The sequence below is a fragment of the Labeo rohita genome, chromosome 1, assembly GCF_022985175.1.
Source record: "Labeo rohita strain BAU-BD-2019 chromosome 1, IGBB_LRoh.1.0, whole genome shotgun sequence".
Taxonomy (NCBI): Eukaryota; Metazoa; Chordata; class Actinopteri; order Cypriniformes; family Cyprinidae; genus Labeo; species Labeo rohita.
The window spans coordinates 24,284,027-24,302,696 of record NC_066869.1 but is presented as its reverse complement, the minus strand read 5'-3'; the positions used below and the strand labels follow the sequence as shown (position 1 = coordinate 24,302,696).

The following is an 18,670-nucleotide window of genomic DNA, read 5'->3' as shown; positions in this document are numbered from 1 at the left end:
TGAGTACATTTTTTTCAGGATTCTTTGAATAGAAAGATCCAAAGATCAGAATTTATCTAAAATAAAAGTTTTTGTAACCATTCAAAATCTTGGAGTCAGTATTTTTTTTTTTTTTTTTGATAGAAATTAATACTTTTATTTGGCAAGCATGCTTTCAATTGATCAAAAGTGATGATAAAGACATTTAGAATGTTACAAAAGATTTCTATTTCAGGTAAATGCTGTTCTTTCAGATAAAAACTTTCTTTTCATCAAAGAAACCTGAAAAAATCTATGCATTATGTTTTCATTATTTTTAATAATAATAATAATAATAATGTTTTTTTAAAGCAGCAAATCAGAATATTAGAATGATTTCTGTAAGATCATGTTACTGGAGTAATGATGCTAAAAATTCAGCTTTAAAATCTCAGAAATAAATTGCATTTTAAAAGATATTTAAATAGAAACCAATTATTTTAAACAGTAAAAATATTTCAAAATTGTACCGTTTTTTGCTGTACTTTGCATTAAATAAATGCAGGCTGTCAAAAAAAAACATTAAAAATCCTACTGTTTAAAAACTTGTGACTGGTAGTGTAAGTTGCAAAACATGATACGCTTAGCTTCAAATAGTCCTCCAAGACTGTGTAAATAACTGACAATATTATTTAAACTTTTAGTTCTTCGGTTTTAATTATTCATCTATTATATTTAGTATTCCACTCACAATTGTGTTTATATTCAGAACAAAAGTAGACTTGTTCAGTTAATAATACCTAACTATATTCAACTCTTGTAATAATATGTTAATAAAAGGAAATAATTATTCTTCTTTTAAATTAAAAAGAAACATTTTTCCTTTAGGATTTAATAATTCATCCATCAAGGCTTTAATTGCAATAACAGTTTTCTTCATGCTTTCTTTTGCCAAAGCAACTTGCAAGTCTATATACACTTTAATGTAGGTGTTAAACACAAGAATCCAGACTTACGGTATTTCATATTTCACTAATATTTTTTCATGCTTTTAATCAGCTGCTGGAGAAAATAAATGTGATGTTTCTGATGTTTTGCCTCGCATAACTTCACGTTCTAGGACTTCGTGTCTCAACATTCAAACTTTTCTATTAGTTACCATTAGAGTCTGTGAAAAAGAGAACAAGAAAGAGAAATCTTTTTTCGTAAGACTGAGGTCAAGTGAGCCGTTTTAGTCGTGCTTAGTTCAACCCAATACAATTCCTCAACAGAGGAGTCTCAGAATAGGAAAGAAGGAACAAGACAAAAGGAAAAAGAGCAGCCGTGTTTAAGCAGGTAATCCCTTGCTATTGGAAAATGGGTCACTTCCATTCCAAACCTGATTCATTCCCTCTTTTAGTGTCTCCTGTCCGTTCCTCCCTTTCTTCTGCTTTAATTCCACACTCCTTTTATCTCACCGATTCAAATAGTCATAGGAAAGATTAACGGCGGGAGGGAAAAGCTGCTTTTTTGATGATGGCATTTATGGGATAAACAAAAGATCTCGACAGCAGCTAACACTAAAGTTTTCCTTTCCTTTGATCCCAAATTACACAGCTCCTTCCCCTTGTTTCTCTCTTTCTCTTTCACTCACTTTCTCACTTTTCTTTCATACAGAACTCTTAACTTTTATATTGGATACAGTTGTGCCGGTCTGGCTTGTGTTTCTTCGCTTTTTGAGCTTTCATATCATACAAGCTGGCAAAACATAAACCTACAACCCTCCCACCGGCCAAAAAAGAAGAAAGATGGAGAAAAGAAATTCTCATAAATGTGGAAATGCCCAGCTGATGTTTCCAAGCTGTTGAGAATGATGGGGGTTCTGGCACTGTTACCGAAAAGGAATATTTTTTTTTCTCCAGTTCATTTTAGTTGCTTTTTAACCTTCCGAATGAAGTCATCGTCAAGTGTGCTCAGCCGGTAATTTAGCTGGCTTTCTCGCTGATCATTTCTCTATTTTCCATTCTCTCTTTCTGGCTGTTGTGATAAGGATATTAACCTGTGCATTGAGACAGAAGAAAAGGAAATTTTCTAAATTAAAGTTGTGCAGAAGTTTTTCAAGATTTTTGCTTTCGTTACCTCACACTGCAAAGGTTGTTGTGTTACATTTATTACCACTCGTTTTTGCAATACTGGTGTGTCGCCTCTTCCTCCTACCACTGTCTCTGGTCATGTGCCTCACACAAGCACACAGAAATACACACGGGACTGACACACGGGTCACCTGGCACTGACTGAGGTCACCTATGAAGCCAGCAGGGACATGTGCAAACATACAAAAACACAAATGCACACATTTGCACATGTGAAAACACTGCATATTCATCTTCGGTTGTAGCAGGTTCAAGCTGAAATCCCCCCCCGTTGAGCCAAGTGTTACTTTTCCGCTTGACTTGATTCCTACATCCGCTCTCACGGACAAGCACACACATGCATCCACAAAACACACACATACTCTTTTAACACTGAGTGACTCATTCTACAAACACACAAAGACATATGCACACTGATTAGGGCTGTTTCTTAGGCGAGGGGTTCACAGTCTGGTGGGTGGTTAGAACTGTTGCAGAGGAAGTTGTGCACTGTCGCACAGTTTGTTTAAATAGTAGTAGAGATTAAGGGCGAAAATGAAAGGAGAGAAAACACATCAGCTGCAGCTGTAGTTGCTTGTTGAAGAGGATTTTGTTTGTTAAGATACAAAACAGGACTGTGGATTTGCAGGGTCGTCTGGCAAATTCAGATCTATTCCGTGAGCCGTCATAATGCAGTTTATTATAAATAAATGTCACCCCACAATTACATGTCAGCGTGGGCCTTCCATATATGTGACCCTGGACCACAAAACCAGTCTTAAGTAGCATGGGTGTATTTGTAGCAATAGCCAAAAATACATTGTATGGGTCAAAATAATTGATTTTTCTTGTATGCCAAAAATCATTAGGATATTATGTAAAGATCATGTTCCATGAAGATATTTTATGTCTATGGTACATTTACATTTAGACATTTAGCAGAGGCTTTTTATCCAAAGCAGCTTACAAAAGATGACAATGGAAGCAATCAAAATCAACAAAAGAGCAATAACATGCAAGTGCTATGACAAGTGTCCACGCAAAAGCAGTACACGAAGCAAGTTTGTTTTTTTAAATTATATAATAAATAAAAAGGAAACAGAAAAAGCAAAAGCTAGTGTTAGAGGCCTTTTTTTTTGCTTTTGTTAAGTGTATTATAAATAAAGAGAGGAAAATAAGTAAATAAATAGAGTGTAAGTCTAAAAGTCTTTTTTAATTTTTTTCTTAATAAAGAATAGAATAGAGAGTGGTAGAGTTAGAGTGTCAAATAAAGACGGAAGAGATGTTTTTAGCAAATTCTTGAAGATGGCTAAGGAAATTTTTGTAAATTTTCTACCATAAAGATATCAAAACTTAATTTTTGATTAGTAATATGCATTGCTAAGAGCTTCATTTGGACAACTTTCTCAATAATTAGATTTTTTTTTTTTTTTGTACCCTTAGCTTCCAGATTTTCAAATTGTTTTTCACATTTTTTAAGATTTTCAAGTTGTATCTCAGCCATATATTGTTCAATACTGTAAAAAAGAATTTGTTGAGACAACTTAAAATAATTTGTTACCCTGCTGCCTTAAATACTAAGTTCAGTCAACTCAAAAAAGTTAAGTTGTACTTAGTGATTTAAGTTGATTCAACTTAACATTTTAAGGCAGCTGGGTAACAAACCAAGCTTTTAAGTTTAACAATCCAAAATTTTAGTTTAGCCAACTCAAATATCTAAGTTGTCACTTATTACAACGTAACATTTCAAGTTGACTAAACTTATTTGAGTTGACTGAACTTAACATTTTAAGGCAGCAGGGTAACAAATTATTTTAAATTGACACAACAGATTGTTTTGTTTTGTTTTATTGTGTTTTACTATGTATCCTAACAAACCATACATAAAGGGAAAGCTTTTAGATGATGTATAAAAAAAAAAACAACAAAAAAAAAAAAAACTCATGACTGGTTTTGTGGTCCAAGGTCACATATGCATAATGTAGATATAGCATTTAATTTATTAGATGACATGCATTTTTTTTTCTGTGGTCTCAAATCAGTGACGTTTTTTAAATTGAACTGTACATTGATTCCTGAATTTATTATTATTTTTATATTAAATAAAACTGGCTGCTTTGCGCAGGACATCACTGCTGATACGTGCATTGGAGCATGACATACTAATATATCCTCATTGATAATTTAACATATTCACTCTGTCTGACTGCGAACGTAAACGATCCTTCATGTTTTTTTTTTCTTCCCTCAGACTCCCATGCCAATACAATACTCAGATTACCTCAACAAACCTCTTGTAACAGTTTGCCATATTAGTGATGTCAGTGTTTTCCTATTTTAGGCTTTGTGCTAGTCATTGAACCGCAGCAATTTTTAATTAAGAATTTAATTACCAATAAAGCAGTTGATCAGCTGCTCCTAATTCATTTATGAGGACAGAGAGGAATCAGATAATTATGGCACACATTTTCATCACAGACAAAAGTGCTCTTTGTTAAGTCAGCTGATAAGAAAATATATTTAGTCTTTTATCTTTTTTTTTTTTTTTTTTTTTTTGTAAGTTTGATCGTACATTTAACAGCGTAATAAATAACTTTATACATTTCCACACTAGGTGCCAAAGGCTCTAATAAATATCTCTGAAAGTTTGCTGGTTATGATGGTGGTGAGAAGATAAATGGTCAATAAAAAGTGGAACTTCTGGTGACAATGTAATTCATACTGCAGTGACATCAGCATATGGGCCTGACAAGCAAAAATCTTTGTCTGTGCTCTGAAGAGCAAGATTGCATATGTGTGTGTGTTTATGTGTGTGTGAGTTCAATATTTATACTCAGGCTCACATGAATTCTGCAGGCTCATAACAGAACTGCTGAAAATCTGAAAAAAGTCAACTTATACAACATTAATGCCAGATCAAAGATGTTCACGCCCATTCTCAGTACAAACCAATAAAAGAAGTGATCTGTGATGGAAGCACCTCAGAACACACTCTGCCGTTTTAGTCAGCAACAGAGCACTCACACGCACTCAAACACTTCTTCACACTTAAGAGACATCACAATTACCCCTGTAGTCTGCTTTTCAACCTTCTTTCTTTCCCTCTCCGCTATCTGACACATTAACGTCGCACGTGGAAGTAACCAGTGACCATCTTGGTCTAGTAAAACATCTAAACCCCAGCCCTTCGAATCTCCTATCCTCTAACACATCCATATAGGGAAGCTTTTTTTAAAATCATCTACACGCACCACATACAAAAAAAAACAAGAACGCCGCCTCTGAGATAGAGTGGATGAAAGAGGAAGGGGTGAAAAAAAATATGTTTGAGCATGAAAAGCAAAGCATGCATGTTGGGAGGGCTCCAAAAGAGGGCCAGCCAAGAAAGAAATTAAAGTACAGCGATTATCTGGACCCAGAATTAGAAGCAGAGGGTTTTGGACTAATAAACATTTGAAACGCACCCCAGGGCCCTCACCATCATTTATTACTCCACCATCTCCCATTAATGTGTTTTTTTTTTCTTTCGGTTTCTTCATTTTTTTTTTTTCTTCATCGATTCCCAGGATGTTTTAGGTAGATTTTATTAATTCTTGCTGGCAGGGTTTAATGAAAGGTTGTTGGTTATTTTTTTTCTTCTTTTTCTTCTTCCTTTCCCAGTCCCTTCCGCTTTGGATGTACTGATCCGGTGTTTTATTTCGTTCGACTAATGACTGTATCGTTGTTATCAGTAACTCTTGGCGTATTACAGGCCGACAAAGAGCGGTCATCAATTAACTGACACCACCCCTACCCCCTCCCCCACCTAAGTGTCCCGTTTTGACCTCTCAGCACTGCTCTTAAGCTTATCAACTTCCAAAACAAAACACCTCTCCACAGTCTCACTCACACACGCAGACTAGCATGCTGTACATGTGTACACACACTCAGCTCAAAGCCTATACGCAATCACCAAGTGTTTACTGCAGTATTTCAGGCACCGGTATTCAGCCGCGGCGCTATTGGAAAAGAAATTACATTTTATGATCTCCAGAAAGACTGTGAACCACAAAATAATACAATGCAAATGCACAAAGCACCTTCTATCACATTTTCTTTGTTGGCTGCATATAAAATACATATATATATATAACTGTTTTCTGTTTGAATACATTTTAAAATGTAATTTATTCCTGTGATTTCAAAGCTAAATTTTTATCATCATTACTCCAATTACATAATCCTTCAGAAATCATTCTACTATTCTGCTTTGCTGCTCAAAAACATTTAGTATTATTATTATTAATTATTATATTAAACAACTAAGAATATTTTTTCAGGTTTCTTTGCTGAATAGAAAGCATTTATCTGTATATTTATTTTTTGCAACATTGTATGTCTTTAGCAAATTAGCATATTAAAAATGATTTCTGAAGGATCATGTGACACTGAAGACTGGAGTACTGATGCTAAAAATTTAGCTTTGATCACAGGAATAAATTACATTTTAAAATCTATTCAAATAGAAAGCAGTTATTTTAAATGGTAAAAAATATTGCAGAATATTACTGCTTTTGCTGTATTTTATATATATATATATATATATATATATATATATCTATATTATGATCAGTCAAAAAGTCTCAAACTGATAACATGTCTTTAATTAAGTTATTAGGTTTTTTTGTTTGTTTTTTAATAAATTAGAACTTTTATTCAGCAGAGACTGTTAAATTGCTAACAAGTTACAGTAAAGACATTTATAAATACATGCTGTTATACATTTCAAATACATGCTTTTCTTTTGAAATTTCTATTAATCAAAGAATCCTAAAAAAATTATGGTTTCCATAAAACTATAAGGCAGCACAACTGTGTAATGGATCATGTGACACTAAAAACTGGAGTAATAGCTGCTTGAAAACTGATTTGCCATCACAGGAATATGTGTGACCCTGTCTGTGAAATCCAGGCTAAAGTCTTAAAATCTAATTATGAGCTAACACGCATCAAAGTTTTATTTCAACTATTAATTTCACTATGATTTCAATCATTAACATGGCCTTACACAGTCAGTATTAAAGATATCAAGGTTACATTTTCACATAATGTTCTTTACCTTATGAAGGATGACTTTGATATAGAAAACAGTCACAAAAATCACAAAAAGGTCACATTTTTTAAAAAAATATATTAAAAAAGAAAACAATATTTTACAGTATTTCTGTTTTTGCTGTATTTTTGAGCAAATAAATCCAGCCTTGGGGAGCATAAGAGACTACTTGTTTGACTACTTATTTGTATGTCTGTTTATTTTTTAATCTTACTGACCCCATACCTTTTGAATGTCGGTGTACGTGTTCACACACACACACACAGACACAAAATGTAATAAATGTCATTGTAAGTGAACATCATAAATAAATACATAAATAAACGTTGTGTAAGAAACATCACTATATATAACACTGTAAATCTCCAGGAAGGGCTCTTGTGAAAAAAACGTAGGCTGAGGAAAACACTCTCACGCTGTCTCAGGAAAGACGCTGCCCTCATGCCGTCTCCCGACGGTCCAGAAGGTGGAAAGGATTTGTGAATCCTGGGAAGATTAAGTGTACAGCTTAGTGCTGTGTGACCGCTAGTTCATACTTTTAATTCTTTCTCTCCCTATGTGCCCCTTCTCTCGCTCTCCAGGTAGACGACAGTAAGCTCACGGTCGGGCGGAGCCTGTGGCGAGCGAGCGCTCCGATTGGTTGCCGCGTTGCGTTTCACCGCGTCATGCGGGCAGGATGGATGTGAAAGAACGCAGGCCCTACTGCTCACTGACCAAGAGCAGGAGAGAGAAAGAGCGCCGCTACACGGGCTCATCCGGCGACAGCGAAGACTGCCGCGTGCCCACCCAGAAGTCCTACAGCTCCAGCGAGACGCTGAAGGCCTTCGACCACGACTCCTCACGCCTGCTGTACGGAGGCCACGTCAAGGAGATGGTCCACCGAGAGGCAGACGAGTACAGCCGCCAAGGTGAGTCACCTGCTGCTGTCATACCTCAAGAGATGTCTCTGACATCACCCAGTATAGAGGTCATACGGCTGAAAATAAAGAATAATAACATAGCCTAGAAATATGACGCTTTTGGATCGCATGGATCACGTTCAAATAATAATATAAGGGATGTACAGCCATAATTATACATAATTAGAGGAAATGAAGTTTGGTTTGGCACTGGCGCGCGCTTTCTCTGAGAAAACATTTACTTACTTTTGATTGAAAAATGAAGCAGATTCAAAACAGATTAGACAGATTTACTCACACAAACTCGCTCTGATACTTGTCTAGTCGACAGAGCGAAGAAATAAAACATTTCCTCTGATTAGCGCAATCCAAACCCCTCGACCCAGCCTTTCATTTCCAGATCCGAAGTTTCCCTTATAACATATGCCCATGTGTCCCATTGGCAATAATGAATGGCACCATAAAAAACATAAACAGCATTATTGCGCTGTTCTGAAGTTTGCAATGTGCCCTGGTCGGCCACAGTTTTATTACTAATTATGAGCACAGAGGGTCCGCAAGCATTCGCGCAGCCCCGCTTTTATAAACTCCCTCACATTCATTGAGTTCTTTGTTGTTTTCTTTTCGTAAGGCTTCATCGAAATATACAGCAACAAAGGTGAGTTTTAGCACACATGTAGATTTGGGTCAAATGTTTTTTCCCTAGGAGTCGTGCTTGTCTGTGTTGCGATAGAGGTTAGCGTTGCGTGTTTGTGTGCCCTTAACGTAAGTGTTGTGTTAAGCTGAAGGTCAGCCTAGCTGTTATCAGTCACTGGAGTGCTAGAGGCTCTGTCTGTTGAGTGTGTTTATTTTAGAAAGCACAGGAAGTGACACCAGATTACAGCAGGGGGTAAAGGAGCAGCCTGCCTCCAACCATTATGCAGGGTAGCCCACTCTATCACAGAGCGCGAGAGAGAGAGAGAGAGAGAGAGAGAGAGAGAGTAAAGGCGCTCGCAGATGTAGTGCAGACACCGTTGAGCTCTTGAGAGACTGCACTTCGGCCTCAACACGGTCTTCAACACTCTCCCCATAATCACCCTGCCGCAGACGTCACCTAACCCAGTCTCAAGCCCTAACCTTGGCACGCAACGGCGTCCGTCATGAAACTAATTCCTCCCGTGTGATATATTTTTAGCCTTTAGACCGTTGCAAAAAGCAGCAATACCTAGATAATTAATTTGCGGAGTAGAAAGGACCAGGCAGGCGAACTGAAATTGTTAATTAGCCATTACACAACAATGGCAGATTGGAATTACTGAGATCTGAAATAATGTAGCCTTGCTGGGAAGTGGTGCCGTTCAGTTCCATTACAAAGTTCCATAAAGGTCATTACCAGTTCATTGATTGCTTTCAAACTCAAATTAACACTTCATAAATATTTGAGCAGAAAAGCCGTAATTGCTCAATTATCTTATCCTGTACAATTTCATCTACACTAATTGGTAATTTGGAATTTATATGATTTTAATTGAACTTCGGTGGAACCCCGATTATTTCTGTAGTTAATAGCCCTTATTAATTCCTGTTAATGCTGGGGATCAATGCTTTCCTTTTTCATTTCTTTCCTTTTTTCTATTGTCAAGCTAATAAAATATGCAGCTTTATGCAGTGATTGTTTTAACGTGAAATTTTGCGAATTAAAATAATTAGTCACATACATGTGAAAACTTTATTAGGTTTAAATTTTTACATTATTAGCTGTATTTCATAAATACTTCAGAATTTCATCCTTTGCAAGGTAGATGTGATTTATTTGATTAATCATAACCAATTCATTGATTTTTCTCACAAAGAAATGCATTTTAAAACATTTTGAAATCATTTGGAAATGTTACTCTGCGTCATTTGAAGTCGTAACCATTAAAATTTACGAGGATCTGCTTGCAAACGACTAAATAAATGATCCGTTTAAAGACCAATATATTTCCGCAATATATATGGTTCTCAGTAAATGTGAAGAAGGTTTTTTTTTTTTCTTCTGGCACTGCGGTTTTTCAGGCCTCAGTGTTTTTGGAGCCGCTCTCACCTATCACCATGGCAGATAAGCTCCCTCCATGGAATGCAGTCTGCTCCACAGACTAATTCTACAGAATACAGAGTTTGGAAATCATTGGATCCAGACAAAAAAGAACGGGAAATGAATTATAAGTCGTAGCGGCTGCTAAGTTGGAAGCCCTTTCACATTGTCTAAAGTTTGGATGTAATGGACTGTAAAATAATGTTTTTTTTAAATTCGCAAGGATTGATTTGTATAACGTTTTAGTATTTTTGTTACATGTATTTCTTTGGTTCATTTATGGAAAGCAGGTAAAAGAATTAAAGAAATCTTATAATTAATTACGTTTATTTAAAAATATAGTTGCGCTATTATTTTACACATTTCAGCCCAGCAGCACAGTAGTCATTATTTTATTTTTGGGGTACAACGGGGCTAAAGGCACATCTTATAAATGTATGATGGGGCAAGCGTGGTATAAAAGGCGCACAGTATAGATAAAATTTTTTTTTAATAATGTCTATGTTAATACTTATTCAAAACAATCACTTTAGCCGAGTTTGTACTATTTTCTGCTTATTTTAATAAATAAAATACTTATTTTTCGTTCAATAAATATACTGTCATTAAAATATGTTAATATAAAACATATATTTCAAAATACAGAAACAAAATCATTTAAAAATGTTTAAAGGATTCTGAAAGCATTGAAGGAGATCCCCTAGTAATTTAATTTAGATTTACAGTGGTAACAACAAATGATATTTTATTGTATGATATGATTAATAGCATGTTTTTAAATATGGTTTCATTCTAAACATGGTGATTATCTTTGAGATGGACTCCCAACATAATATGATATTTGCTGAAATCTGAATCTAACAATGTCATGTCAACGAATTGGAAAAGTCAGCTTTCTATTAATTATCATGTTAATTATTGTGCCTTTTAGCCCCAACAGCAGTGGCAATTTTTACCCCAAATACCATACTTTTACATATTCTTTTGTTATTTCAGTGCTGCTGTTTTAATGATCTTAAAGGAGAAGTCCACTTCCAAAACAAAGATTCACATATAATGTACTCACCCCCTTGTCATCCAAGATGTTCATGTTTTTCTTTCTTCAGTCGTAAAGAAATTGTTTTTTGAAGAAAACATTTCTGTTTTTCTCCATATAATGGACTGATATGGTGCCCCGATTTTGAACTTCCAAAATGTAGTTTAAATGCGGCTTCAAACGATCCCAAATGCAAAGTGGTAAAATGATCCCAGCCAAGGAAGAAGGGTCTAATCTAGCGAAACGATTGGTTATTTTCATTAAAGAAATACAATTTAAATACTTTTTAATCTTAAATGCTCATCTTGCCTTTCTCTACCTGAACTCTGTGTATTCTGACTCAAGACAGTTAGGGTATGTCGAAAAACTCCAGTCATATTTGTTTTTCTTCAAAAATCATTTCAAAATCATCCTACATCGCTACAGAAGTACTGACCCAGTCTTTGCAAAGTGAAAATGCAAAGAATATCAAACACCCTCTAAAAAAGGTAAAACAGTTATATAGGACGATTTTGAAGTTGAAGTTTTTCGACATACCCTAACTATCATGAACCGGAAAAAAAACAGTCAAGAGAAGATGAGCGTTTGACATTAAAAAGTATATAAATTGTATTATTTTTATTAAAATAACCGATCGTTAGGCTAGATAAGAACCTTTTTTCTCGGCGGGGATCGTTTGAAGCTGCATTTAAACTGCATTTTGGAAATTCAAAATCGGGGCATCATGTCAGTCCATTATATGGAGAAAAATGCTGAAATATTTTCCTCAAAAAACATAATTTCTTTACGAAAGAAAGAAAGACATGTACATCTTGGATAACAAGGGGGTGAGTTCATTATATGTGAATCTTTGTTTTGGAAGTGGACTTTTCCTTTAAACAAAACTAAAAATCATTAAGAAGAGCTTTGTCTCAAGATATATTTAACAATTTTAGTGATTCTCATTTGCTACAACATTTTTAAAAACATAAAATATTAGATCAAGTAAGCACAGAATCGACTTTGCGCTGCTGTCCACGCTCACGTCAAAGATCAGACAAATTCGCACGTGTATCTTGAAAAGCAGATGTTTTGGAAAGTGCTACGCCTACGCTTTTTTTCTGCCATCTAGTGGTTTAGAGGAAAATAATATCTAAGGTGCCTTTGACCCCTTGGCGCCTTTAACTCTGTTGTTCCCTACGCTAACGTAAAGATGATTACTCCATTATTTTGTATGTATTCATTCCCCACTTTTTTGTAATTGTAGAATGAAAATGTGTCAGTATTTAAAATGTAATTAATCTATTAAATATATGTATTTTAATCCTTCAGAAGTGATGTTTTATATGTATTCATAATCAGAATAGTATTAGAATTATCAGTTTAATTAGTAGTGTATATTAATATTTAAAACAACAATGCAATTAAATTTATAGATGTATTTTTTATTAATCATATATTTGTTTGAGGTTTATATTTTAATATGACTTTCAAGGTGTATCAGTTTTTGTAGTGGTAGTCATCTTGCCTTTGAAGTCAGAAATGAACAGCCTGGAGACATTTCTCATCCAGAAATCATCATCCAGATTTAAAGAGCTAAACGTACCAGTCTGACTGCTAACACACTATGGCATGATGAAGTTATCTTCTAGCCTCCACCACATTTCCCTGTACAGTCTTAATTTGTATGTCTGAAACAGCACCTATTCACAAACTTCAAGCTCAATCATTTCACGGCTAAAGTAATTTGATTTTAATTGCAAAATTATCTAATGATTAGACAAGTGAAGACAGCAGCATGCTAAAGCTATTATTTTTTATTTTTTTACTTCTGTCACCTCGATTGTGCAAACTAAGTCTTACGGTAAATAATATGACAGGTTTGATTACAGAAACTCAGATATAAAATGTGATTCTGGCTGTGCCGCTTTGACACGGATATAAATAATCCTTCATTCCAGTAGCGGTTTTCCCTCAGTTTGAGACTTTGCGCAGCCCAAGAGACTGCAGTCAGTTCATTAAAACATTTTTAAAGAGCGTGTAAACGGCTGTTTAGACATGTTGCCGCGGTGTTCCCTCTCACGGCTAATTGCTGCCGTTTATCTGCATCCTTCCAAAATACATGTAGAAGGTGCACAGAGAAAACATCATCAGTCTCACTGTGAAACATATTTTTCAAGCTCATTTTCAAGCTCACTTAGCACAACTAGGGCTGCCAGGAAACATACGTGATGCTACAGGATAACAATTAGTCAAGTGGCTGCCCACCGTTGTGAAAATACTTCAGTTTGCATCTTTATTTTTAAAAAAAATTAATAAATAAAAACAGGAGTAGAAATGAATATCTTGTTTAGACAGTGCTACGCATGTCTAAATTTAAGTTTGTTGTTTTTTTTATCCTGCTGTTACTTGCCCACGTTTTTTTTATTTTTCAAATTCCACCTTATGTGCATTCCTTTTTTCTTTGTAATATTTCTTATATATCTATTTTTTTTTTATCCTTTGTCGCTTGGTGAACTGGAATACACATCATAGTCATTCAGCAGAGAGAGAGAGCAATTCTGGTAACTTGGGTTTATAATTGTGGTTCCAAAAACCGATCGGGACTCACATGTGCAGTGTATTGTGGGTGTTCACGGAACAGACTGCTAAGTCTGCGGATATTTGACTGTCTGATGAGACTTGATAGTCTCTTTGTTCCACACATGGGGTGTTAGCTTGCCTTCCGTATAGTGTGTGTGAGTTGTTTACAGAAGCTTTCCTTTCTGTCTGGCTTTTGGGTCAGTTGATACAATCTCCCATGGCCGAAAAAAAAGAAACCAAATAAAAAAAAGATAGATTGCGCTATCAATTTACAGCTTTATTTTTCTTTTCTCTTCCCCTTTCTTTGGAGCCGTGGATCTTTTCATTGCTCGACACTCCCCAAATGGCTCCCCAGATGCCAGCAAGGCCCATTTACCTGTCAGCTTGTGTTTTACCAACACTCTATGGGCTCTTCCCACCCCACAGAACAGGCCAACAAAGCATACCTGAACTTCCCCCCTCTACACACACACACATGTGAAAGAGACCACTCTGTACTCACAATGAGAACCACTTACCATGACGTCCAGCCTGCGAGTGATATTGAGCCCTCTTAGGCTTTCCCTAGTCCCTCCAGTGAGAAAAAACACACTTTTCTCTCATGCTCATATACTTACGGTTGCCTGTGTGTGTGTGTGTGTGTTAGAAGGGAGCTTCTAGTGTCCAGGGAATTAGAGAATTCTAGTTTATTTGTCATTCTCTTGATACTATAAGTGCACATGGCAGAAATAATCGCAGAAAACAGCAGTCAGACTTCAAAATAGAACATTAAATGGGCTCTTTTTAGTGTCTCTTTGATTGATTGTTTCCTCTGCTTAACTAGGGCATGTGGAATGTGTCTTACTGTGTTTGAAACGGTTACTGCATTATAAGTATGTGGTTGTGTCTATGTGTGTGTAGTGTGTTTGTGACATTGTATTTAATTACAATTATTTATGGGTAATATAGGTTAATATGATAAGATTGACAGGGTGCAAAAGCTTTTTTTCATTATTATTATGTTTTTTTTATATATATATATAATTAGTTTTTTATGCATTATTCATTATTCATTATTTCATATACACCCACTCCCATTCAAAAGTCTGAGGTTGGTAAGATTATTTAATGTTTTTAAATTAAGTCTCTTATGCTCACCAATGCAGTATTTATTTGCATTTACCAAACTTCAGTAAAAACTGAAAAATTGTGAAATAATATTATATTTTTAAGTTAGTGATTTATATTTTCATATATTTTAAACTAATTCATTCTTGTGACGGCAAAGCTGAATTTTCAGTGTCACGTGATCCTTCAGAAATCATTTTATTATGCAGACTTGGTGCTCAATAAAATAAAATTAAATTAAATTAAATTAAATTAAAAATCTTAGTTGAAAACATTTGTACTGTTTAATATTTTTGTGTTCAAAAGTAAAACATTTATTTGAAATAAAACATTTTAACATAACATTATAAATGTTACTTTTGATCAATTCAATGAATCCTTGCTGAATAAATGTATTAATTTTTTTTTTACTACTCCAAACTTTTGAACGGAAGATTGAGTATGTGTGTGTCTGTACATATAGTTCTAGAGCTTGTAAGAATTTAGCAGTTAATATAAAAATTGTAAAATGTTTTCCATTTGATGTATCGTAGATACTGTTACTTTCTTTTTGTTTTAATTTGCTGTGCTTACATGCAGTGTTGGGAAGGTTATTTTGGAAATGTAATAGGTTACAGATTACAAGTTACCCTATTTAAAATGTATTAAGTAGTGTAACTATTTCAGTTGCTTTATTAAAGAAATTAAACTAGTTACATTTGGTTACTTTTTGATTACTTTTCTAAATTTAAATTTCTATTTTTTTCTTCAACATTTTTCCAAACTGTTAATCATTTTCAAACATTTAAAGCAGGCAGGGTTAACCTTAGTAACATCTTAAAAAGATATAATAGCTATGATATTGTTTTATAAATTACATTTTTGCATAGCTATGACAGGAAATAAAACATTTATTTAAAATCATATTCTGTCCTAAATTCCTGAAACATTTGGTGTCTCATATTTTACAGCAATCAATGCAATTTTGCAAAGAAATCAATCAAATCTGTATGTGTGTGAAAATATTCAGATGTAACCCCCCTTTGTAATCGTTAAAATTACTAATAAATTAACTAATTTAGTTAAAAAAAAATTTCAGTAACTGTAACAAATTAGATAAATTCATTTTGTAATTAGCTTACCTAATTCTGTTACATGTAACTAATTACTCCCAAACACTGCTTACTTGTGATATACAAGAAAAATAACTCTCATTCTTTCATAGCAACTCACATATTACGTTGCAGTTCTTAAAAATGGTGCAATTCAATTGCTAAATAACTCTATTTTATGTCTATTGTTATGTCACATTTGGCATCTGCAGATTGTTTGTAGTGGTCCATGTGTATAAATATATGCTGAATTAGTTTGTGTTTTCTTACAGGTCAGAACTTTAACCTGAGGCAGCTGGGAATATGTGAACCAGCCACACGCCGTGGCCTGGCCTTCTGCGCGGAGATGGGCCTCCCCCACCGCGGCTACTCCGTTGGCGCAGGCTCAGATGTGGACACTGAAAACGAGGGGGTGATGTCACCGGAACGTGCCATGCGCCTCTGGGGCAGGGGTGTGAAGGCTGGCCGCAACTCCTGCTTGTCCAGCCGCTCGAACTCAGCCCTGACCCTGACCGACACAGAGCACGAGAACAAATCAGACAGTGAGAACGGTGAGTGGAGCCACGCCAGGGCTGCATTCAGCCTTTTAGTCCTCATTCAGCTACTTCGAACAGATAAAAAAACTTTTTTTTTTTTCGAACATGCTGGGAAATCCAGCTTAGGCTGATAGCTGTGTTTTGGAACTTGGTTACTGATTTCTAGCTGGTCTGAGATGATCATTAGCCATCTTGGACCAACAACAAACAATCTTCCAGTGAAGCTTAAAATGCTCAAGCTGGTTTTTAGAAAATTGTGGGTGTTTAAAAGCCTAGAAATCAGCTACCATGTTTCTAAACTTAGGGAAGTTCACTTAAAATGAAAATTATGTCGTTAATTACTCACCCTTGTGTTGTTCCAAACCCGTAACACCTTTCATCTTCAGAACACAAATTTTCTGACCCTATAGATAGCAACAAAACTGACACGTTCAAGGCCCAGAATATGAAGGTCTTTCGGGTTTGGAACGACATGAGGGTGGGTAATTAATGACAGGATTTTCATTTTTGGGTGAACTATCCCTTTAAGAATAATTTTCTAACATAGAGTACCCTATAAAGGAAATGATTTATAGATTATGCGAATCTCTCTTGCACAAAATTACCACTATCACACTCTTTTGACTTTTATCACGACTGGCCGCAGAGTCAATAACTAGTAGAAAGAAGTCAATACATCTGCGTGCACTCTTTCTCTTTATACCCATACCACTGCTTCCGCGGCCCTGAGGGGACCCTCCAGCGGCCCAATCAAAGGTCTGCCTTTGTGTCGGGCGCTAGGAGACCTTACCTAGCCATCGTTGGAATGCTCCGCTCGCATGAGCGAACACACACAATGGCTGGTTAACAGGCCCCAGCGGTTTGAAGTGCAAATTTGATCATGCTTGAAACCTGGAGAAGTGATGGAAGCGACGATCTCTCCCCTCTCTCTCTCTCTCTCTCTCTCTCTTTCTCTCTTTCTCTCTCTCTCCTTCTTTTTCTTTGGTGCCGTCGTTCATTCCCACAAAGCAGCTGTGATGGTTCAAAGAATGCTCAGGTGACAGGCTTCCTCTGGGCCTCCCCGCCACACTTCCGCTGCCACTCTCCCAGAGCGAGGCCTCGGCGGGGGGGAGAGATGTCATCACTCCCTCACATGCTTTTTTGATTATATTTTTATTCACACTAAAATCCCTCAGATTTGTTTCTTGTTGTTCCTTTCAGGTCCAATTGAGAATAAAATGAGGGAGTTTTTTCTCCTCTCTCTCTGCTAATTTTTTTTTTCTCAACTACTGAATTGAGAATTAAAGCTGCTGACAATGAGGTAAAGGACAGCCATTTTGAAGGAAAGGGGAAAACAAAGCAAATGAAGAGCTGAATCATTCATTATCTTCCCTGCACACACGCTCTCCTGTCACTTATTCTCATTTATTAATATTCCTTAGACTAACAGGTGTTGTGTGCAAATAACCTTTAAGAAGACCTTATCTAATCACTTTCATTAACACCTTTTGGCTTAATTAAGGAAAGCAAAGCGCTGAGTGTGTAGGATTGTTATATTTGCTTCCATTATGAGATGAATGTGTGGGGTGACTCTCATATCTCTGATGACCAGAGCAATGAACCCACCGTACCTACGGGAGCATGTTCTGCGGATTTTAGATTTACTTTTCTTAATGTAGTTAATGTTTGTGAAGAAAGCCCTCTATGTATGTGTATCTCAGATTGATATTAAAATAAGAGAAGAACATCAACTCTAATTGTTTTTCTAAAAGTCAAACATGCCATGCTCTAATCATCAAAGATGCGCCCTCAAAATGACTTGAATTAATATAGGATGAAACGACTAAAAAGCAAAATTTTTTTTTTTTAGTTGACTTTTTATTACTTTTTATGTCAACCATCTTGAATTCATTTTGTCACTGAGTTTGTCTTCACCATGAGGGATACATATGAAATAAAATATTATATAATGCATCATAATTAAGTTGTAAAAGCCATATTTTGTAACAGCCTATCATGTTTTAAAATGCTGGGCAGTTTATTAGGTTTTAGAATAGAGCAATTGTTTAGACTTTTTTTGTTTTGTTTTGTTTTGTTTTTTGCTGCACAAGTGTTAACATGTAACATAAGTGCGTGTGGGTTTTTTCCAAATTGTCTCATTGAATTGCGGCATATGTTGCAGTTGCAGAGGCTTATGTCCTAACAAGAGGCAGCTGCAGACAGTGTTAGTGAGTCCACAAGGA

General features: G+C 35.6%; 1 protein-coding gene across 15 annotated transcripts in view; it reads left to right on the top strand.

Annotated features, from left to right (window-relative positions):
• LOC127152700 (teneurin-3) overlaps positions 1-18,670 on the top strand; it is a 589,677-nt gene that overhangs the window by 344,295 nt on the left and 226,712 nt on the right. For 11 of the 15 annotated variants that reach the window (XM_051093627.1, XM_051093698.1, XM_051094361.1 and 8 more), the window contains 3 exons: positions 7,743-8,069; positions 8,692-8,718; positions 16,185-16,463. In XM_051093627.1, the coding sequence (XP_050949584.1) occupies positions 7,838-8,069; positions 8,692-8,718; positions 16,185-16,463 (538 nt within the window). In that variant the 5' untranslated portion in view covers positions 7,743-7,837. The remainder of the gene's footprint in view (positions 1-7,742; positions 8,070-8,691; positions 8,719-16,184; positions 16,464-18,670) is intronic. The other 4 variants (XM_051093924.1, XM_051094441.1, XM_051094209.1 and 1 more) reach the window with 1 other exon arrangement.